The sequence below is a fragment of the Pseudophryne corroboree genome, chromosome 6 (genome assembly GCF_028390025.1).
Source record: "Pseudophryne corroboree isolate aPseCor3 chromosome 6, aPseCor3.hap2, whole genome shotgun sequence".
Lineage (NCBI taxonomy): Eukaryota > Metazoa > Chordata > Amphibia > Anura > Myobatrachidae > Pseudophryne > Pseudophryne corroboree.
Window position 1 is genome coordinate 427,013,860 of NC_086449.1, and position 24,402 is coordinate 427,038,261.

Below are 24,402 nucleotides of genomic sequence, written 5' to 3' on the forward strand. Positions count from 1 at the left end.
GAAGATGGTGGCATCAGGGTAGGAGCGCAGTATTAACTGCGCTCCGGGAGGCTCAGTGGTACATTGTGTGGCGCTGTGAGGGGGGCCCTGAGCCAGCGCCTGCACCCTACACTGGTCACTCAGCCTGTCGGGGTCCCCGGATATCAGCCAACATCAATCCTCAGGCCAGTATAATCCTATGAAGAGCAGGAATATGGCGCCTTCTAACCACGGATGCATGCCTCTGGGGCTGGGGCGCAGTCACTCAAGGGGAGACCTTCCAAGGAAGGTGGTCAATTCTGGAAGTCGGCCTTCCGATCAAGAGCCGTATACAGCGGTCTTCTTCAGGCGTCCCATCTTCTAAGAAATCGTGCCGTTCAAGTGCAGTCTGACAACGTAACAACAGTGGCTTACATAAACCAACAGGGCGGAACGAAGAGCAGAGCTGCCATGGCGGAGGTAACAAGAATCCTCCTTTGGGCAGAAAAACACGCATTGGCGCTGTCAGCAATCTTTATTCCGGGAGTAGACAACTGGGAAGCAGACTTCCTCAGCAGACACGATCTCCATCCGGGGAAGTGGGGTCTCCATCTGGAGGTGTTCAAAGACATAACAGAACCTTTGGGGATTACCCCAAATAGACATGATGGCCTCTCGTCTCAACAAGAAGCTTCTGCGTTATTGTGCCGGGTCGAGGGACCCACAGGCAGTGGCAGTGGACGCCCTGATGTCTCCGAGGGTGTTCCAGTCGGTGTACGTGCTCCCTCCACTCCCACACATCCCAAGAATCCTAAAGCTCATAAGGAGAACACGGGTTCAAGTGATCCTCATTGCTCCAGACTGGCCGAGAAGGGCTTGGTACGCGGACCTTCTGGATCTACAAGAAGAGCCGAGGCCCCTTCCTCTTCGAGAGGACCTGCTGCAGCAAGGGCCGTTCCCCTATCAGGACTTACCACGGCTACGTTGTACGGCATGGAGGTTGAACGCCTGATACTAGCTCGGAAGGGCATTCCAAACAAGTTATTCCTACCCTGATACAGGCTAGGAAAGGAGTAACGTCTAAACATTACCATCGTATTTGGAAAAAATGTGTCTTGGTTTGAGTCCAAGAGGTTTCCTACGGTGGAGTTTCAACTGCGACGGTTTCTCCTCTTCCTACAAGCTGGGGTCAATATGGGCCTGAGGTTGGGATCTGTGAAGGTCCAGATTTCGGCCCTATCCATTTTCTTCCAGTAACAATTGGCTGCCTTCCCTGAGGTTCAGACCTTTTTGAAGGGAGTTCTGCACATCCAGCCTACCTTTGTACCGCCTACGGCGCCATTGGATCTTAACGTGGTGTTGCAGTTTCTCCAGTCTGACTGGTTGAGTCTCTGCAAGAGGTAGAGGTCAAGTTTCTTACGTTGAAGGCTGTCACTTTGTTGGCCTTAGCTTCTGCTAGATGTGTGTCGGAGTTGGGGACTTTGTCTTGTAAGAGCCCCTACTTGATCTTCCATGAAGATAGAGCTGAGCTCCGGACACATCAGCAGTTTCTTCCGAAGGTTGTGTCGGCACTTCATATCAACCAACCTATTGTGGTGCCAGTTGCTACTGACTCCTCATATTCATCTAAGTCCTTAGATGTGGTAAGGGCTCTGAATATCTATGTGAAGAGGACTGCTCGTCACAGAAAAGCGGACTCTTTTTGTCCTATATGATCCCAAGAAAATTGGGTGTCCTGCTTCTAAGGAGACTATCTCTCGCTGGATCAGGTTCACTATCCAACATGCGTATTCTACGGCGGGATTGCCGTGTCCTAAGGCCCACTCTACTCGTAAGGTGCGGTCTTCCTGGGCGGCTGCCCTGGGTGTCTCGGCATTAAAACTTTGCCGAGCAGCAGCTTAGTCTGGATCAAACACGTTTGCAAAGTTCTACAAGTTCGATACTTTGGCCCCTGATGATCTGAAGTTCAGTCAATCAGTTCTGCAGGAGCCTCCGCGCTCTCCCTCCCGTTCTGGGAGCTTTGGTACATCCCCATGGTACTAATGTGGACCCCAGCATCCTCTAGGACGTAAGAAAAAATAGGATTTTAGTTACCTACCAGTAAATCCTTCTCCCGTAGTCCGTAGAGGATGCTGGGCGCCCGCCCAGCGCTTTGTTTTCCTGCAGTTGTTATCTGGTTCAGTACAACTTTATTGTTAGTTATGTACTGCATTATTACTAGGTAAGTAATGTTTCAGCTGTTGCTGAAGTTTTTCAAGCTCGTTAGCTTGATGTGCCTTGTATGTGTGAGCTGGTATGAATCTCGCCACTATCTATGTATAATCCTTCTCTCGAAGATGTCTGTCTCCTCGGGCACAGTTTCTGGAGTGAGTCTGGTAGGAGGGGCATAGAGGGAGGAGCCAGCCCACACTCTCAAACTCTTAAAGTGCCAATGGCTCCTGGTGGACCCGTCCATACCCCATGGTAATAATGTGGACCCCAGCATCCTCTACGGGCTACGAGAAAAGGATTTACCGGTAGGTAATTAAAATCCTATTTTTTTCTGTATATATTTACTCCTTTAGAAGTCATGTTTATATGTCTTTGATCAGCATCAAATCAGTATTCCATTTAAGAACAGTACATCATGTCCACCATCACAAGCTTTCGTTCACACCTTAAAGACATTATATACTGTAGGCACTACCAGTGGCATATCCCCTGCATTTGAATTCTCCCTTACATGTTTGTTTATACCCTCACCCATATGTTCTGTATTGCAGTGACGTGCGGTGGGGTGAAGAAGGTGAGGCAGAGCCTTTCCTGTCATACTAACGTTTTGTGGCAGAGTTTTGACTGTATAAAGTATATGACAAATACAAAGAATATGTTTGAAATATCTTCCTTGTATTATTCTAATCATTTTTATAGCCAAAACTCTTGAGTAACAAGTCTAGGGCAGGTGAGGCAGTGCCTCACCTGGCAATCTTTTCCGCACATATCTGATCAAAACTCACCAAATTTCCAGGAGTTTATACTGCTACACATGTGACTACTACCCAGATGTACGCTTTGGCTCATATATTGCGTGTAAATCTGGCTCTGGTGCTAAGCAGTGCCTCCTGAGCTATTTAGCTCACCGCACGTCCCTGCTGTATTGTACTCTGCTGGTGTGTAGTACGGCTGACCGGCGGTCAGGAGACCGCCGGTCAGCTTACCGACGCCGGGATCCCGGCAGCATACCGACGCCGGGACGAGTGCAGCAAGCCCCTTTGCGGGCTCGGTGGCGACCGTAGCCCCACTCTATGGGTGTCGTGGACACCCACGAGTGGAAATAGTCCCTGTTGGTCGGCATGCCGACCATCGGGATAGTGAGGGGTCTGGATTGTGGAGGAGGTCATGCGACTGTCGGTCTCCCGACCGCCGGTCACATGAGTACCACCCCTCTCCTGAATCTGTATTTTCCTTGTATTGCCCCATTTATGTATATTCTTTATTGTTCTCCACACACCCTTCCCCAGTACTTTTTTTTTAATTATTGCTTTACTTACCCCCTCCTCCTTATGTATGTTAATTTCTTTAATATGCTTTGTGCTCCCAAATATTTAATTTCCATAAAGTCGTCCCCCCCCTTTTCCTGTATGTATTGAGCCCCTTGCATACCTTCCACATCATGTATTCTGTTTTATGTGCCACTGTCCCCCTTTACCCTCCCTCCTGGCCTATATGATCTTCAGTTTCTCTAATGTGCTCTGCTCTATGCTCCTTATGTTCCTCATTCTGCCTCACTACCCTATTCCACGCACTATATTGTACTCCAGTAATTTACTAAGTACTTTACCTTTCTCCTGCTCTCTCCTCAATCCCAGCTTCTCTGACAATGTTGCGTCAGTATCGCATTATATACAGGTAGCCAGGTGTAGCTGCTTCCTGTTGATCCCGGAAAAGGAGAGGTTTCTCCTGTCTTCCTAGCACTTTTTAGAGAGTAGTGCCACCAGTGCCTGGGAACTAGCACATGCCTTATTCATACCCATGGCACTTCTGGTCTCTGCAACTCGTGTGATTGCTTTATGCAGAAAGACACAGTTTGAACTATCGGGGGGATGTAATGGCGTCCAAGATCGCTGGAGGTGTGGGATGGGAGTCAATCTCTGACTTTTTTTTAAAGGGGCAATCACTTACAAGGCAAAACCATGCCTGGCATCCCGCACCTCTGGCAATCTCAGACGCCATTACATCCTGCCTTATGTTTCTGTATACAGAGGTTGAACTGTGTATAGAGTGGCAAGACAGCAAACTTCGGTTCAGTCTGTATGACTGCAAGCTGCCGCACATCAAGCTGCAGTGAGAAAACAGAGGTCGGGAGTAGGGAAGCCAATCCCGGGATTGGCTTTTAGCTATGTGTCCGCCCCGCACACATAACTCACCATAGACCGTGGGCGGGCAGGTGGGGGAACATTCTCTGGCGGCTCCCAGCAGCGTGTGACGGTGCAGCGTGACCTCTCACGCTGCGCTGTGGAGCCGAAAGGAGGAAGCCGGGCAGCGTCTGAGCGTCCTGTGGACGCTCAACGCTGGTCCCTCAATCCCCGGGATTGGAGCTTCCAATCCCGGGATTGAATCCCGGCCGTTTTTGGCCCTAAATCCCAGGATCCCCCACCATAGTCGGGCATTCCAAGAGTTACTTGTTTTGGAATGGATTTCTGTAAAAGATGTAGTAGTTGAGTAAGGGTAAATTTACTAAATCCTATCTGAAGGGCAATACATAGTTTAATTAGAAATTAAACCTTTTAATTATTTTTATTTCTTTGTTTAATTCAAACTGTGTCTGTGTGACACTAAATAGTAATTTAAGGCAAGCCATATCTGTAAAATTGTATGTTACATCTCCAAATGAAACCAGACAGGAAGTACAGAAGAACTTCCAGTGTCAGACTGGGGCATGAAGGGCCCATCGGGGGAATAGAGTAGTAGGGACCCATGTTTAGTGTTGTGGCCAGTCTTAAGAGGAGGTGTGGCAAGCCACCACATTGGTTAGCCTAACCATTATAGATTGCATGGTGTGGGCCCCTTGATAAATATGTATAGTAAATACTGTACCGGATTAATAGCAGCAATGCACTGTAGAAAATATCCCATAGTCCTGTGCAGTATGTAACACATGTATAACGTAAAGTTCAAGTGCACAGTCTAGAACTGGATCCCTGGAGAAGGAGGTGGGTCCCTGTGGGTCAGTCTAACCCTGAGAACTTCTATGTCAAAGGAAATGGGTTTATGTGGTTACACTTTATTATAATAAACATGCAAATAACTATTTATTCATAAGTTTTGTATTACATACATATTCCTATTAAATTTACACACACTATCATGCACATATTTTTTTCAAACTTATAGTAACATTTGCAGCTGGCTGTGTTTATGAAGATGCACAGTTCCCGCCATGTTTTGTACATTTGCTTCATTACAGTAAAAGCTAACAAGCGTATTTTCATTTCTCTGCAGATGATGGAAATGCCTAAAATATAACAGGTATGTAATGTGTAAAGCATGGCACATAGGTGGCCACGTTGTGAAATGTTTAAATGTGCTTTACATTTGCATGGCTTTCTGTGGCTATAATGTGGTTCTGCAATGTTAGGCAATATGTGTATTTTTCGTGTTTCACAGCTCTTTACAATCTTACAGATCAGTGTTCCATCTTAGATATTTGAAAATAAAACAGGCTTTATTTGCAATACTTGAAGTGTAAAGCTTCCCATATACATTTTATGATCAACTGATAGAATTTTACAACATATTTTGTGTTTTTCTCTAACGTCCTAGTGGATGCTGGGGACTCCGTAAGGACCATGGGGAATAGACGGCTCCGCAGGAGACATGGGCACTTTAAGAAAGAATCTCTTACAAACTCTTATCTCTGCTCAAGCCTCTAACCCCAAACGACTCTTTAATACATTTAAATCACTTCTGAATCCTCCCGCACCTACCCCACCAGCCACTATCAAGGCACAGGATCTTGCTCCTACTTCAAGGAGAAGATTGATAAGATCCGAGATGAAATGGTATGCTCTTCGGCAGCCAGTGACCTGCTCCGTTCTTTACCTGAACCCTCTGGCACTCTTTCTTCATTTGATCCCACAAATGAAGATGAAGTATCATCACTCTTCTCATCCTGCTTCTCTACTACCTCTCCTCTTGATCCTTTACCCTCACAAATAAGTAAAGCTCTGTCTCTGGTGCTCATCCCTACCTTAACTAACATCTGTAATCTCTCTCTCTCTCTACTGGTATTTTTCCTTCACTCTTCAAGCATGCAGTGATTACTCCCATTTTACAAAAAACAAAATTCTGACCCTAATGCTCTCTCAAACTACCGCCCTATCTCTCAGCTCCCTTGTCTCTCTAAGCTACTTGAGAGACTTGCCTACACTCGACTCACACACTTTCTTAACTCATACACTTTGTTGGACCCACTTCAGTCAGGCTTCCATTCCCAACATTCCACAGAGACAGCACTGACTAAAGTGGTTAATGATTTGGTCACTACGAAGTCTAAAGGCCACTACTCACTACTTATTCTTCTAGATCTATCTGCTGCATTTGACACTGTAGACCACTCTCTTCTCATACAGACACTACAATCCCTAGGTCTTAAAGACACAGCCCTTTCTTGGTTCCTATCGTACCTATCTAATCGCTCCTTCAGTGTTCGCTTCTCTGAATCTACCTCCTCTTCGCTACCTCTTTCAGTTGGAGTACCGCAAGGCTCAGTCTTGGGTCCTCTGCTTTTCTCTATCTATACCTCATATCTTGGTAAACTAATCAGCTCTTTTGGTTTTCAGTATCATCTGTACGCAGATGATACTCAAATCTACCTATCCTCCCCTGACTTGTCCCTATCTGTACTGGACCGTGTCACTGAATGCCTTTCTGCCATCTCATCCTGGATGACATCTCGCCACCTCAAACTGAATATTTCAAAGACAGAGTTAATTATATTTCCACCGGCCAATAGTAGGTACCAACCTGATATCTCTATCACTGTTGAAAACTCGACTATCTACCCTACCCCACAAGCTCGCTGCCTAGGTGTCATCCTTAACTCTGATCTATCCTTTGTTCCCCACATTCAATCTGTCTCAAGATCATGTTACATGCATCTAAAAAACATATCCAAAATACGACCATACCTTACACAAGACACTGCTAAAACTCTAATCCACGCTCTCATTATCTCCCGCATTGATTATTGCAATAGTCTCCTAACTGGTCTTCCCAAAAATAGACTCTCACCACTACAATCCATTCTGAATGCAGCGGCGAGGTTTATCTTCCTCGCTAGACGTTCATCGTCTGCAGATCCACTCTGTCAGTCCCTCCATTGGTTACCTGTACTCTACCGCATTCAATATAAAATACTTTTACTCACACACAAGGCCATTAACCAAACTACACCAACGTACATCACTTCGCTTATCACAAAATATCTCCCAACCCGACCTCTTCGCTCTTCACAAGACCTGCGTCTCTCATCCACACTCATTACTCGCTCCCACTCACGACTGCCGGACTTTCATCGGGCTGCACCCACTCTGTGGAATGCCCTACCACGCACAATAAGACTCTCCTCTAGTCTCCAAACCTTCAAGCGTTCCCTCAAAACTCACCTCTTTAGGCAAGCGTATCAAATTCCTGAACCACCCACATGACTTTCATAAACCTTCCTATCAAATTACATCCACTCTGTACAGTCCACACATATCCTCACATGTCTTCTCATTCTATGCAGAAGATAGCACCTTTCCTTGTGTACATATGCCTATTTCCCTATAGATTGTAAGCTTGCGAGCAGGGCCTTCCTACCTCTATGACTGTTATCACCCAGTTTGTTATTGTTATTTCAAATTGTAAAGCGCAACGGAATTTGCTGCGCTATATAAGAAACTGTTAATAAAATAAATAATAATAATTTAGATTCTGGTGTGCTCTGGTTCCTCCCTCTATGACCCTCCTCCAGACCTCAGTTTGAGACTGTGCCCGGACGAGCTGGGTGCTGTTCAGTGAGCTCTCCTGAGCTTGCTGTGAGAAAGTATTTTGTTAGGTTTTTTATTTTCAGGGAGCTCTGCTGGCAACAGACTCCCTGCATCGTGGGACTGAGGGGAGAGAAGCAGCCCAACTCTCTGAAGTTAGGTCCTGCATCTTAGGCTACTGGACACCATTAGCTCCAGAGGGATCGTACGCAGGATCTCACCCTCGCCGTCCGTTCCCGGAGCTGCGCCGCCGTCCCCCTCGCAGAGCCGGAAGACAGAAGCCGGGTGAGTATGAGAAGCAAGAAGACTTCGAAATCGGCGGCAGAAGACTCCGTTCTTCACATGAGGTAACGCACAGCACTGCAGCTGTGCGCCATTGCTCCCACACACCTCACAGACTCCGGTCACTGTAAGGGCGCAGGGGGGGGCGCCCTGGGCAGCATATGGACCTCTTTTGGCAAAAAGTACACATATATACAGTTGGGCACTATATATATGTATGAGCCCCCGCCAAGAAAATGTATATTTGAGCGGGACAGAAGCCCGCCGTCGAGGGGGCGGGGCTTCTCCCTCAGCACTCACCAGCGACATTTTTTCTCCACAGCTCCGCTGAGAGGAAGCTCCCCAGGCTCTCCCCTGCAGATTCACGGTAGAAGAGGGTAAAAAGAGAGGGTGGCACATAAATTAGGCGCAAAAACATAATATACAGCAGCTACTGGGTTAACACTAAGTTACTGTGTGATTCCTGGGACATAATAGCGCTGGGGTGTGTGCTGGCATACTCTCTCCCTGTCTCTCCAAAGGGCCTTGTGGGGGAACTGTCTTCGAAAAGGGCATTCCCTGTGTGTGTGGTGTGTCGGTACGCTTGTGTCGACATGTCTGATGAGGAAGGCTATGTGGAAGCAGAGCGGGAGCAAATGAATGTTGTGTCTCTGCCGACGGCACCGACACCTGATTGGTTGTATATGTGGGAGGTTTTAAATGATAGTGTGAATTCCTTACATAAAAGGTTAGAAAAAACTGAAGCCTTAGGACAGTCAGGGTCCCTGCCCATGCCTGATCCTATGTCGCAGAGGCCGTCAGGGTCTCAGAAGCGCCCACTATCCCAAATTGTTGACACAGATACCAACATGGATTCTGACTCCAGTGTCGATTACGATGATGCAAAGTTACAGCTAAAATTGGCTAAATCCATCCGTTATATGATTATAGCAATTAAGGATGTGTTGCACATCACAGAGGAAACCCCAGTCCCTGACGGGAGGGTTCATATGTATGGGGAAAAGAAGCCACAGGTAACATTTCCCCCCTCACATGAGCTAAATGAGTTATGTGTAAAGGCTTGGGAATCTCCAGATAAAAAACTGCAGATTTCCAAAAGGATTCTTATGGCGTATCCTTTCCCAGCAACGGACAGGTTACGCTGGGAATCCTCCCCTAGGGTGGACAAGGCGTTAACGCGCTTGTCCAAGAAGGTAGCCCTGCCGTCACAGGATACGGCTACCCTCAAAGATGCTGCGGATAGAAATCGCGTCGGCCTGGGTGTGTAGTGCTGTAGCAGCATGGACGGATACCCTATCTGAGGAACTTGATACCTTAGACAAGGATACTATTTTAATGACCCTGGGGCATATTAAGGACGCTGTCCTATATATGAGAGATGCTCAAAGAGACATTAGTCTGCTGGGTTCTAGAATCAATGCTATGTCTATTTCTGCCAGAAGGGTCCTATGGACTCGGCAATGGACAGGTGATGCAGACTCAAAAAGGCATATGGAGGTTTTACCTTACAAGGGTGAGGAATTGTTTGGGGAGGGTCTCTCGGAGCTGGTCTCCACAGCTACTGCTGGAAAATCAAATTATTTTCCATATATTTCCTCACAGCCTAAGAAAGCACCGTATTATCAAATGCAGTTCTTTCGATCTCAGAAAAACAAAGTTCGAGGTGCGTTCTTTCTTGCCAGAGGCAGGGGCAGAGGAAAGAAGCTGCACAACACAGCTAGTTCCCAGGAACAGAAGTCCTCCCCGGCCTCTACAAAATCCACCGCATGACGCTGGTGCTCCACAGGCGGAGCTAGGCCCGGTGGGGGGCGCGTCTTCGGAATTTCAGCCACAAGTGGGTTCACTCCCAGTTGGATCCCTGGGCAATAGAGATTGTGTCTCAGGGATACAAGCTGGAATTCGAAGAGATGCCCCCTCACCGTTACCTCAAATCGGCCCTGCCAGCTTTCCCCCACGAGAGGGAATTAGTGTTAACTGCAATTCAAAAATTGTATCTTCAACAGGTGGTGGTCAAGGTTCCCCTCCTTCAACAAGGAAGGGGTTATTATTCGACCATGTTTGTAGTCCTGAAACCGGACGGTTCGGTCAGACCCGTATTGAATTTAAAATCCCTGAACATGTACCTGAAAAGGTTCCGGTTCAAGATGGAATCGCTGAGAGCGGTTATCGCAAGCCTGGAAGGGGGGTATTTTATGGTGTCTCTGGACATAAAGGATGCATACCTTCATGTACCCATTATTCCGCCGCATCAGGCGTACCTCAGATTTGTGGTACAGGATTGTCATTACCAATTTCAGACGTTGCCGTTTGGTCTCTCCACGGCACCGAGAATATTTACCAAGGTAATGGCGGAAATGATGGTACTCCTGCGGAAGCAAGGAGTCACAATTATCCCATACTTGGACGATCTCATAAAGGCGAGATCAAGAGAGCCGTTGCTGATCAGTGTAACACTTTCTCTGGAAGTGTTACGGCAACACGGCTGGATTCTAAATATTCCGAAGTCGCAGTTGGTCCCTACGACTCGTCTGCCTTTCCTGGGCATGATCCTAGACACAGACCAGAAAAGGGTTTATCTCCCGATAGAGAAAGCTCAGGAACTCATGACTCTGGTCAGGAACCTATTAAATCTGAAACAGGTGTCTGTGCATCACTGCACTTGAGTCCTGGGAAAGATGGTGGCATCATACGAGGCCATTCTCTTCGGCAGGTTCCATGCGAGGACTTTCCAAGGGACCTACTGGACCAGTGGTCCGGGTCACATCTACAGATGCATCGGTTAATCACCCTATCCCCCAGGGCCAGGGTGTCGCTCCTGTGGTGGCTGCAGAGCGCTCACCTTCTCGAGGGCCGCAGATTCGGCATTCAGGACTGGGTCCTGGTGACCACGGACGCAAGCCTCCGAGGTTGGGGTGCGGTCACACAGGGAAGAAATTTCCAAGGACTGTGGTCAAGTCAAGAGACTTGCCTTCACATCAACATCCTGGAACTAAGGGCCATATACAACGCCCTTCGTCAAGCGGAGACCCTGCTTCGCGACCAACCGGTTCTGATTCAGTCAGACATCACCGCTGGGCGGAGAATCACGTAAGCGCACTGTCAGCAGTGTTCATCCCGGGAGTAGACAACTGGGAAGCAGACTTCCTCAGCAGACATGACCCCCACCCGGGAGAGTGGGGACTTCATCAGGAAGTCTTCGCACAGATTACAAGTCGGTGGGAACTGCCTCAGGTGGACATGATGGCATCCCGCCTCAACAAAAAGCTACAGAGGTATTGCGCCAGGTCAAGAGACCCTCAGGCGATAGCTGTAGACGCCCTGGTGACACCGTGGGTGTTCCAGTCGGTCTATGTATTTCCTCCTATTCCTCTCATACCAAAGGTGCTGAGGATAATAAGAAAAAGAGGAGTGAGAACAATACTCATTGTTCCAGATTGGCCACGAAGGACTTGGTATCCAGATCTGCAAGAAATGCTCACAGAGGACCCGTGGCCTCTTCCTCTAAGACAGGACTTGTTGCAACAGGGGCCCTGTCTGTTCCAAGACTTACCGCGGCTGCGTTTGACGGCATGGCGGTTGAACGCCGGATCCTAGCAGAGAAAGGCATTCCGGATGAGGTCATTCCTACGCTGATAAAGGCTAGGAAGGACGTGCAAGCCCAACATTATCACCGTATATGGCGAAAATATGTTGCTTGGTGTGAGGCCAGGAATACTTCTATGGAGGAATTCCAGCTGGGCCGGTTCCTTCACTTCCTACAGTCCGGAGTGAATTTGGGCCTAAAATTGGGTTCCATTAAGGTCCAGATTTCGGCCCTATCCATTTTCTTTCAAAAGGAGTTGTCTTCTCTACCTGAAGTTCAGACGTTTGTAAAGGGAGTGCTGCATATTCAGCCCCCTTTTGTGCCTCCAGTGGCACCTTGGGAGCTTAACGTGGTGTTGAGTTTCCTGAAATCCCACTGGTTTGAACCACTCAAAACGGTGGAGTTGAAATATCTCACCTGGAAGGTGGTCATGCTATTAGCCTTGGCTTCAGCTAGGCGTGTGTCAGAGTTGGCGGCTTTGTCACATAAAAGCCCCTATCTGGTTTTCCATGCGGATAGAGCAGAATTGCGGACCCGTCCACAATTTCTGCCGAAAGTGGTTTCATCCTTTCATATAAACCAACCTATTGTGGTGCCTGTGGCTACTACTGACTTGGAGGATTCCGAGTTACTTGACGTGGTCAGGGCTTTGAAGGTTTTGTAGCCAGAACGGCTAGGGTCAGGAAAACGGAGTCCTTGTTTATCCTGTATGCTTCCAACAAGATTGGTGCTCCTGCTTCAAAGCAAACTATTGCTCGCTGGATTTGTAACACGATTCAGCAGGCTCATTCTGCGGCTGGATTACCGCTGCCAAAATCAGTTAAGGCCCATTCCACTAGGAAGGTGGGCTCTTCTTGGGCGGCTGCCCGAGGGGTCTCAGCATTACAGCTTTGCAGAGCGGCTACTTGGTCAGGGTCAAACACTTTTGCAAGGTTCTACAAGTTTGATACCCTGGCTGAGGAGGACCTTGTGTTTGCTCAATCGGTGCTGCAGAGTCATCCGCACTCTCCCGCCAGTTTGGGAGCTTTGGTATAATCCCCATGGTCTTTACGGAGTCCCCAGCATCCACTAGGACGTTAGAGAAAATAAGATTTTACTTACCGGTAAATCTATTTCTCGTAGTCCGTAGTGGATGCTGGGCGCCCGTCCCAAGTGCGGACTTCTTCTGCAATGCTTGTATATAGTTATTGCTTAAATAAGGGTTATGTTATGGTTGCATCAGGGTTGACCTGTTGCTCTGTTAATGTTCATACTGTTGACTGGGTATGTTTATCTCAAGTTATACGGTGTGATTGGTGTGGCTGGTATGAATCTTGCCCTGGATTGCCAAAATCCTTTCCTTGTACTGTCAGCTCTTCCGGGCACAGTTTCTCTAACTGAGGTCTGGAGGAGGGTCATAGAGGGAGGAGCCAGAGCACACCAGAATCTAAATTCTTTGTTAAAGTGCCCATGTCTCCTGCGGAGCCGTCTATTCCCCATGGTCCTTACGGAGTCCCCAGCATCCATTACGGACTACGAGAAATAGATTTACCGGTAAGTAAAATCTTATTATTATCTTCAAAATGTTCCAGTAGACCTAAAAATATTATATGGAATGGAGGCAAGATTAAGAAAATGCTTTAACATCCCACAATTTTCATTTTATAAATTTCTACAGAAATAGAGTTGAGTAGAATAATTCACACAAGAAAAGTAGATCCTATAATGCAACACCCAAAAATAAGGGTGTAATGCACGGGTTCAGTATGATTTTCCGATGGATGGGATGCCGGCGGTCAGAATACTTACAGTGGCATCACGTCCATCAGTATCCCGACAGCCCCCCAGTAAGCCCTCACCTGTTCCCTACTCCCTACCCTAACCCTCCCTTTTGGGTGCCTAACCCTAACCATCCTTTCCCCCCGCTGCCTAAACCTAACTCTCCCCACTTGATGCCTAACCTTCCCTTAACCCCAGCCCCCCTTCTGATGGCATACCTTCTGATGGGAGCTGGGGGGGGGGCAGCGGTCACCGGATTTACGAGGTGAAGAGCCGCTTCCCCGCTGTAGGACCACCGTCCTCAGGGGTTGTTGTTCAATAGGGCACTGCGCCTTGGCTGTCACAGCCGCAGTACGCCGCACACCCCTGACACTGCCTGAAGGTGACATCTGTGGTGAGTACAAACCGGGGGGCCCCGCTAGAGGATTCCCCCAGTTCACTGTGCGGCTGAACGCAGGCGCGGCGTGAGGTCCCCTGTGTAGACTGGCACAAAACTGCTTAGACTAGCACTTGTTGTGATGTTTTTAATCTGAAAGGAGACTTTGCCAGTACAATATTTCACTATAGCTCCAGCGCCATTGGAGTGGGTGGAGCTTCCTCAGAGCAGGACCAGAGGCATTTTGACGCCTTCCTCTGCTGACTGCAGTCATCCACAGCACACACAGCGCTTCCTAACTAATCAGCCACGCTGGATATCTGATACAGGATGTAGCATTGGGGGAGAGCCGCTATTGTACACTATCTGGGTCCTCTACAGGACAGAATTTGTTAGTGTTTACTGTGATATAGTTAGCTGACAGCCTCACTGGGGCTGTACAACTAAGGGTGTGCTGGTGTCCTTCTCTCTGTGTGTCTTCTCTCACATACAGTAGGGCAGGCTTGCAATATAACTGTCTAGGTGTATGTGTATGTTATTGTGCTTACTGTGAAACATGGGTAAACACAAGCTGTGCAATGTATGCCACACCAGATTCTCTCCATTATTATCTGATTCTGTTTCATATGAACAATGCTGCCAATCTTCACAAATCCGTGAAGGGGCTGGGAGAGAGGGTCCCGAGCCCCACTGGCTAGGGTCTGTTAAAACTATGATGTCGGATATGTCATCCCAGCTCACTGCTAATGTACAGAAAACTCAGCTACTACAACAGGCTGTTGCAGATTTAGCTGCTAGGGCAAATGCGGCACAGCCCCCCTCCTCTCATGCAGGACCACAAAAGCGTGGTTTACCTTCACTACTCTCTGACACAGATGAGGATATACAGGAGGAGGGGGAGGACTTGGACCTCGTTAGTGGGGATCCCGAATCTGCTCGGGGTACTGAACCCCTAAATCTGGCTATACGTTAAAGCTCCCTCTAGAGGATGCTACGTCACAGCAGTCGTTTTTCTTTACACAAAACAAGCCTAATGTCACTTTCCCTGATTCTGCAGAGTTATATGACCTATGCAAGCTGGCCTGGAAAAATCCAGACAAAAAATTCCAAGTGTCCAAAAAATGTTGGGAGGAACCTCCAGGGGTTTATGTTTCAGTCTCTCTACTGTCCAAAAAGGTGGTGCTGCCTGCCCCGGGCTCCTTTACAATAAAGGATCCTGGGGATAAGAAAATAGAGACTACACTCAAATCTATTTACATGGCAGCAGGTATATTGCAAAGGCCAGTCATTGTGGGTTGTTGGATGACCCATGCCATTCATTCCTGGGCCACTCAAATTCAGGGGGCCTCTCGGGGGATATGCCCTTGGTCACTAGGGTGACCCTCCAAAAACACATTTAGGACATTACAAGTGTCCTCTGTGATTCGCTCAAGGAGATGGTGAACATTAATGCTAGGACTTCTGCCATGGCAATGTCGGAGCGCAGGGCCTTGTGGTTGCGTCAGTGGATTGCGGATGCAGAATCCAAAAATAGTGTAGAATCCCTCCATTTTTCTGGGGAATGGCTCTTTGGGGTTGAATTGGATACCTGGATTTCCAAAGTTACAGCTGGGAAATCCACGTTTCTCCCCTCGGGCCCCGCCAGCGAGATGCTTCTACCCGGGGTCGCCTGTCCAGTCCTTTAAGGCCTCAGCATAACTGTGCCCACCCACCCCGAGGGGATCTCAAGGTGGGAGCTCGACTGCGTCACGTCAGCCGCATCTGGGGGGCTTCCTGCCAGGGTACCTGGGTCACATATCTCGTTTCTCAGGGCTACAAGCTGGAGTTCGGCAGTACTCCTCCCCACCGATTTTTCAAATCAAGCTTACCAGCTTTGGAGGATATGCAAGTTACGTTGCAACAGGCCATCCTAAAGTTGGGCCAGTCCCACGTCATTGTTCCAGTACCAATACCACAAAGCGGCAAAGGATTCTACTCAAACCTGTTTGTGGTGCCGAAACCGGAAGGTTCGGAAAGAACCATTTTGAATCTAAAATCCTTGAATCCTTACTTGAAGGTGTTCAAGTTCAAAATGGAATACCTGCCAGCAATGATTGCGGGCCTGGAAGAACAGGAATTCATGGTCTCCTTGGATATCAAGGATGCCTACCTCCATATTCCGATTTGGCCGCCTCCTCAGGCGTACCTGCGGTTTGCGCTGCTGGACAATCACTTTCAATTCCAGGCACTGCCCTTTGTCCTGTCCAGAGCTCCGAGGGTGTTCACAAAGTTGATGGCGGAGATGATGTTCCAGTTCCGGGTCCAAAGAGTCAAATTGTTCTTTAACTGGACAACCTTCTGATCAAAGCAAGATCCAGGGAGCTTTTGTTGCTCCATATCGACCGCACTATCCAACTTCTGTCACGCCATGGGTGGATTCTCAATTAACAAAAGTCCCACCTGGGGCCGACTCAGCGGCTTCTGTTCCTGGTGATGTTGATGGATACTGTGGCCCAGAAGGTGTTCCTACCAGAGGACAAGGCGAGAACATTTCAGGAGATGGTCCACATGGTACTCCGACCTGCTCGAGTGTCCATCTGTCTTTGCATAAGATTGTTGGGGAAGATGGTCGCCTCCTATGAGGTTATCCAATATGGCAGAGTCCATGCCTGAACTTTTCAGCTGGATCTCCTGAGCAAATGGTCTGGTTCACATCTTCAGATGCACCGGATGATACAGCTGTCGCCTCAGGCTAGGATTTCCCTCCTGTGGTGTCTGCAGTCCTCCAATCTACTGGAGGGCCGGAGTTTCGGAATTCAGGATTAGACCCTCCTCACAGATGCGAGTCTACAAGGATGGGGAGCTGTCACTCAAGGGGCGCAGTTCCAGGGCAGGTGGTCAGCCCACGAAAGCCTCCTTCCGATTAACATTCTGGAACTTCGGGTGATCTACAATGCTCTGCTTCAGGCCTCTCCTCTGCTCAAGGATCACGCGATCCAGGTACAGTCGGACAACGCCACAGCAGTGGTGTATATCAATCGACAAGGAGGGACAAAAAGCAGAGCCTGCATGCAAGAGGTGTCAGAGATACTCCTCTGGGTGGAAAGAAATGCAAGAGCAATGTCGGCAATCTTCGTTCCGGGTGTGGACATCTGGGAAGTGGACATCCTGAGTTTGTCACGATCTCCACCTGGTGGAGTGGGGACTACACCAGCAGGTGTTCCAGCAGGTCATCAACCGGTGGGGCTGCCCGCAAATCGACATGATGGCTTCTCGACACAACAAGAAACTTCCCTGGTATTGCTCACGAATCAGGGAACCTCAGACGACGGCAGTGGATGCACTGATGTCGCCTTGGCCTTACCAGCTGGTCTACCTGTTTCCTCCGATTCCGTTACTCCCCAGGGTGCTCAAGCGCATCAGAAACCTGGGAGTCCGGGCAATTCTCGGAGGGCGTGGTACGCGGATTTTCTGGCCATGTGCGTCGAAGACACTTGGCCTCTACCACTAAGAAGAGATCTTCTTCAACAAGGACCGTTCATCTACCCGGACTTACGGCGACTTCGTTTGACGGTATGGAGGTTGGGCGGAACATCCTAGCTCACAAGGGCCTTTCCAAAAAGGTTATTTCTCTATCGTCCTAAGTGGATGCTGGGGTTCCTGAAAGGACCATGGGGAATAGCGGCTCCGCAGGAGACAGGGCACAAAAGTAAAGCTTTTACAGGTCAGGTGGTGTGTACTGGCTCCTCCCCCCATGACCCTCCTCCAGACTCCAGTTAGATTTTTGTGCCCGGCCGAGAAGGGTGCAATTCTAGGTGGCTCTCATAAAGAGCTGCTTAGAGAGTTTAGCTTAGGTTTTTTATTTTACAGTGATTCCTGCTGGCAACAGGATCACTGCAACGAGGGACAGAGGGGAGAAGAAGTGAACTCACCTGCGTGCAGGATGGATTGGCTTCTTGGCTACTGGACATGAAGCTCCAGAGGGACGATCACAGGTACAGCCTGGATGGTCACCGGAGCCACGCCGCCGGCCCCCTCACAGATGCTGAAGCAAGAAGAGGTCCAGAATCGGCGGCTGAAGACTCCTGCAGTCTTCTTAAGGTAGCGCACAGCACTGCAGCTGTGCGCCATTTTCCTCTCAGCACACTTCACACGGCAGTCACTGAGGGTGCAGGGCGCTGGGGGGGGGGCGCCCTGGGAGGCAAATGTAAACCTTTAAAAAGGCTAAAAATACCTCACATATAGCCCCAGAGGCTATATGGAGATATTTACCCCTGCCTAAATGTACTAAATAGCGGGAGACGAGCCCGCCGGAAAAGGGGCGGGGCCTATCTCCTCAGCACACGGCGCCATTTTCTGTCACAGCTCCGCTGGTCAGGAAGGCTCCCAGGTCTCTCCCCTGCACTGCACTACAGAAACAGGGTATAACAGAGAGGGGGGGCAAAATAAATGGCAATATATTAATATAAAAGCAGCTATAAGGGAGCACTTAATCATAAGGCTATCCCTGTCATATATAGCGCTTTTTGGTGTGTGCTGGCAGACTCTCCCTCTGTCTCCCCAAAGGGCTAGTGGGTCCTGTCTTCGTATAGAGCATTCCCTGTGTGTCTGCTGTGTGTCGGTACGTGTGTGTCGACATGTATGAGGACGTTATTGGTGTGGAGGCGGAGCAATTGCCAAATATGAGGATGTCACCTTCTAGGGGGTCGACACCAGAATGGATGCCTTTATTTGTGGAATTACGGGATAGCGTCAACTCGCTTAAGCAGTCGTTTGCCGACATGAGGCGGCCGGACACTCAATTAGTGCCTGTCCAGGCGCCTCAAACACCGTCAGGGGCTGTAAAACGCCCCTTGCCTCAGTCGGTCGACACAGACCCAGACACGGGCACTGATTCCGGTGGTGAAGGTGACGAATCAACCGTATTTTCCAGTAGGGCCACACGTTATATGATTTTGGCAATAAAGGAGATGTTACATTTAGCTGATACTACAGGTACCACTAAACAGGGTATTATGTGGGGTGTGAAAAAACTACCAGTAGTTTTTACCGAATCAGAAGAATTAAATGACGTGTGTGATGAAGCGTGGGGTGCCCCGATAAAAAAACTGCTAATTTCAAAGAAGTTATTGGCTTTATACCCTTTCCCGCCAGAGGTTAGGGAGCGCTGGGAAACACCTCCTAGGGTGGACAAAGCGCTAACACGCTTATCAAAACAAGTGGCGTTACCCTCTCCTGAGACGGCCGCACTTAAAGATCCATCAGATAGGAGGATGGAAAAGATCCAAAAAGGTATATACACACATGCAGGTGTTATACTACGACCAGCTATTGCGACTGCCTGGATGTGCAGTGCTGGGGTAGTTTGGTCAGAGTCCCTGATCGAAAATATTGATACCCTGGACAGGGACAATATTTTACTGTCGTTAGAACAAATAAAGGATGCATTTCTTTATATGCGTGATGCACAGAGAGATATCTGCACACTGGCATCACGGGTAAGTGCTATGTCCATTTCGGCCAGAAGAGCTTTATGGACACGACAGTGGACAGGCGATGCGTAGAGGAGTTATTTGGGGTCGGTCTATCGGATTTGGTGGCCACGGCTACGGCCGGGAAATCCACCTTTCTACCTCAAGTCACTCCCCAACAGAAAAAGGCACCGACCTTTCAACCGCAGCCCTTTCGTTCCTTTAAAAATAAGAGAGCAAAGGGCTATTCATATCTGCCACGAGGCAGAGGACGAGGGAAGAGACAGCAACAGGCAGCTCCTTCCCTGGAACAGAAGCCCTCCCCGGCTTCTACAAAAGCCTCAGCATGACGCTGGGGCTTCGCAAGCGGACTCGGGGGCGGTAGGCGGTCGTCTCAAGAATTACAGCGCGCAGTGGGCTCACTCGCAGGTAAATCCCTGGATCCTGCAGATAATATCTCAGGGGTACAGGTTGAAATTAGAGACAGAGCCACCTCGCCGTTTTCCTGAAGTCTGTTTTACCAACGTCCCCTTCAGAAAGGGAGACGGTTTTGGAAGCCATTCACAAGCTGTATTCTCAGCAGGTGATAGTCAAGGTACCTCTTCTACAACAAGGGAAGGGGTATTATTCCACTCTTTTTGTGGTACCGAAGCCGGATGGCTCGGTAAGGCCTATTCTAAATCTGAAGTCCTTGAACCTGTACATAAAGAAGTTCAAGTTCAAGATCGAGTCACTCAGAGCAGTGATAGCGAACCTGGAAGAAGGGGACTTTATGGTATCCTTGGACATCAAGGATGCGTATCTCCACGTTCCAATTACCCCTCACACCAGGGGTACCTCAGGTTCGTTGTACAAAACTGTCACTATCAGTTTCAGACGCTGCCGTTTGGTTTGTCCACGGCACCTCGGGTCTTTACAAAGGTAATGGCCGAGATAATATTTCTTCTTCGAAGAAAGGGCGTATTAATTATCCCATACTTGGACGATCTCCTAATAAGGGCAAGGTCCAGAGAACAGCTAGAGATGGGTTTAGCACTATCTCAAGAGGTGCTAAAGCAGCACGGATGGATTCTGAATATTCCAAAATCCCAATTAATGCCGACAACTCGTCTGCTGTTCCTGGGGATGATTCTGGACACAGTTCAGAAAAAGGTTTTTCTTCCCGAAGAAAAAGCCAAGGAGTTATCTGACCTGGTCAGGAACCTCCTAAAACCAGGAAAGGTGTCTGTACATCAATGCACAAGAGTCCTGGGAAAAAATGGTAGCTTCTTACGAAGCAATCCCTTTCGGCAGATTCCATGCAAAGGGATCTGTTGGACAAATGGTCAGGGTCGCATCTTCAGATGCACCTGCGGATAACCCTGTCGCCGAGGACAAGGGTATCCCTTCTGTGGTGGTTGCAGGAGGCTCATCTATTGGAGGGCCGCAGATTCGGCATGCAGGATTGGATCCTGGTGACCACGGATGCCAGCCTGAGAGGCTGGGGAGCAGTCACACAGGGAAGAAATTTCCAGGGAGTGTGGTCGAGCCTGAAAAAGTCTCTTCACATAAGCATTCTGGAACTAAGAGCAATCTACAATGCTCTAAGCCAGGCGGAACCTCTGCTTCAAGGAAGACCGGTGTTGATCCAGTCGGACAACATCACGGCAGTCGCCCATGTAAACAGACAGGGCGGCACAAGAAGCAGGAGGGCAATGGCAGAAGCTGCCAGGATCCTTTGCTGGGCGGAGAATCACGTGATAGCACTGTCAGCAGTATTCATCCCGGGCGTGGACAACTGGGAAGCAGACTTCCTCAGCAGACACGACCTTCACCCGGGAGAGTGGGGACTTCATCCAGAAGTTTTCCACATGCTATTAAACCGTTGGGTAAAACCAATGGTGGACATGATGGCGTCTCGCCTCAACAAAACACTGGACAGGTATTGCGCCAGGTCAAGAGATCCGCAGGCAATAGCTGTGGACGCGCTGGTAACATCTTGGGTGTACCAGTCGGTATATGTGTTTCCTCCTCTGCCTCTCATACCAAAGATATTGAGGATTATACGGCAAAGAGGAGTAAGACTAGTGGCTCCGGATTGGCCAAGAAGGACTTGGTACCCGGAACTTCAAGAGATGGTCACGGACGATCCGTGGCCTCTACTTCTGAGAAGGGACCTGCTTCAGCAGGGTACTTGTCTTTTTCAAGACTTACCGCGGCTGCGTTTGACGGCATGGCGTTTGAATGCCAGATCCTAAAAGGAAAAGGCATTCCAGAAGAAGTCATTCCTACCTTGATAAAGGCAAGGAAGGAAGTCACCGCGAAGCATTATCGCCGTATTTGGCGAAAATATGTTGCGTGGTGCGAGCAGCGGAGTGCTCCGATGGAGTAATTTCAACTGGGTCGTTTTCCTACATTTCCTGCAATCAGGATTGTCTATGGGTCTCAAATTGGGATCTATTAAGGTTCAAATTTCGGCCCTATCAATATTCTTCCAAAAAGAATTGGCCTCAGTCCCTGAGGTCCAGATTTTTATCAAAGGAGTACTGCATATACAGCCTCCTGTGGTGCCTAAGGTGGCACCGTGGGATCTAAATGTAGTTTTAGATTTCCTCAAATCCAATTGGTTTGAACCACTAAAGTATGTGGATTTGAAATATCTCACATGGAAAGTGACTATGTTACTGGCCCTGGCTTCAGCCGGGAGAGTATCTGAACTGGCGGCTTTGTTTTATAAAAGCCCTTATTTAATTTTCCATTCGACATAGGGCAGAGCTGCGGACGCGTCCGCATTTTCTCCCTAAGGTGGTATCAGCGTTTCACCTGAACCAGCCTATTGTAGTGCCTGCGGCTACAGACGACTTGAAGGACTCCAAGTTGTTGGACGTTGTCAGAGCCTTAAAAATATACATTTAAAGGACGGCTGGAGTCAGAAAATCTGACTCGCTGTTTATACTGTATGCACCCAACAAGTTGGGTGCACCTGCTTCTAAGCAGTCGATTGCTCGTTGGATTTGTAACAAAATTCAACTTGTACATTCTGTGGCAGGCCTGCCACAGCCTAAATCTGTTAAGGCCCATTCCGCAAGGAAGGTGGGCTCATCTTGGGCGGCTGCCCGAGGGGTCTCGGCATTACAACTCTGCCGAGCAGCTACGTGGTCAGGGGAGAACACGTTTGTAAATTTTTACAAATTTGATACCCTGGCAAAGGAGGACCTGGAGTTCTCTCATTCGGTGCTGCAGAGTCATCCGCACTCTCCCGCCCGTTTGGGAGCTTTGGTATAATCCCCATGGTCCTTTCAGGAACCCCAGCATCCACTTAGGACGATAGAGAAAATAAGAATTTACTTACCGATAATTCTATTTCTCGGAGTCCGTAGTGGATGCTGGGCGCCCATCCCAAGTGCGGATTATCTGCAATACTTGTACATAGTTATTGTTAACTAATTCGGGTTATTGTTTAGGAAGCCATCTTTCAGAGGCTCCTCTGTTATCATACTGTTAACTGGGTTTAGATCACAAGTTGTACGGTGTGATTGGTGTGGCTGGTATGAGTCTTACCCGGGATTCAAAATCCTCCCTTATTGTGTACGCTCGTCCGGGCACAGTACCTAACTGGAGTCTGGAGGAGGGTCATGGGGGGAGGAGCCAGTACACACCACCTGACCTGTAAAAGCTTTACTTTTGTGCCCTGTCTCCTGCGGAGCCGCTATTCCCCATGGTCCTTTCAGGAACCCCAGCATCCACTACGGACTCCGAGAAATAGAATTATCGGTAAGTAAATTCTTATTTACTACCATGTTTCAGGCCAGGAAGGCTGTGACGTCAAACCACTATCATCAAATCTGGAGGAGCTATGTCTCTTTGTGCGAGAAACGCACGTATCCGCCTTATGAGTTTCACTTGGGACGTTTCTTACATTTCCTGCAGGATGGTGTGGATAAGGACTCACGTCTGGGTTCCTTTAAGGTCCAGATTTCAGCCCTCTCCATTTTCTTCCATAAGAAATTGTCAGTGTTGCCAGAAGTTCAGACATTCTTGCAAGGGGTACTCCACATCCAACCTCCTTTTGTGCTGCCTATGGCACCCTGGGCCCTGGGATCTGACTGTAGTGTTGGAATTTCTACAGTCCTCTTGGTTTGAACCTCTGATGACGGTAGAAGACAAGTACCTCATGTGGAAGACGGTGATGTTACTGGCCCTGGCTTCTGCTCGACGTGTCTCAGAATTGGGGGCCTTGTTGTGTAAAAGTCCATACTTGGTCTTTTACGGGGACAGAGCGGAGCTCCGGACTAGGCAGCAATTCCTGCGTTTCACTTGAATCAGCCTATTGTGATTCCGTCCAGTTCTGACACTACTGCTCCTCCGGAGGCATTGGATGCTATGCAAGCCTTGAAGATCGGCTTGGATCAGAAAGACAGATTATTTGTTCGTGCTCTATGATGCGCAGAAAAAGGGATGTCCTGCTTCAAAGCAGTCCATTGCTTGTTGGATTAAGCTTACTAATCAACAGGCCTATGTGTCGGCAGCCTTACTTGTTCCTAAGTCTCTAAAGGCCCACTCTACAAGATTAGTGGGTTCTTCCTGGGCAGCTGCCTGGGGAGTCTCGGCCTTACAACTATGCCGAGCTGCTACCTGGTCGAGGAAGAACACTTTTTTGTTAAGTTCTACAAGTTTGATACCCTGGCCAAGGAGGATACCCAGTTTGGGCAGGCGGTGCTGCAGCAGTCTCTGCACGTTCCTGCCCATTCTGGAAGCTTTGGGACGTCCCCATCGTACTAAATTCTCCCAATATCCTTTATGGATGCTAGAGAAAATAGGATTTTAATTACCTACCAGTAAATAATTTTTCTCGTAGTCCATAAGGGATATTGGGTGCCCGCCTCAGTGAGTTGACTTTTTTCTGCAGGTTCTTGTTATAATTGTATAGTATGTGCTTAGGCTGAATGGCAAAACAAACTGCCTGCTGTTGTCCAGGAACTTGTGGATAGTTTGCTAAGAAGGGTG

At 48.6% G+C, this 24,402-nt stretch overlaps 1 protein-coding gene across 2 annotated transcripts in view; it reads left to right on the forward strand.

Moving 5' to 3' along the window:
- Positions 1 to 24,402, forward strand: part of LHFPL3 (LHFPL tetraspan subfamily member 3) — a 299,565-nt gene that overhangs the window by 162,166 nt on the left and 112,997 nt on the right. For both annotated transcript variants that reach the window (XM_063927015.1, XM_063927016.1), the window contains exon 3: positions 5,440 to 5,466. In XM_063927015.1, coding sequence (XP_063783085.1) covers positions 5,440 to 5,456 — 17 coding nt within the window. In that variant the 3' untranslated portion in view covers positions 5,457 to 5,466. The remainder of the gene's footprint in view (positions 1 to 5,439; positions 5,467 to 24,402) is intronic.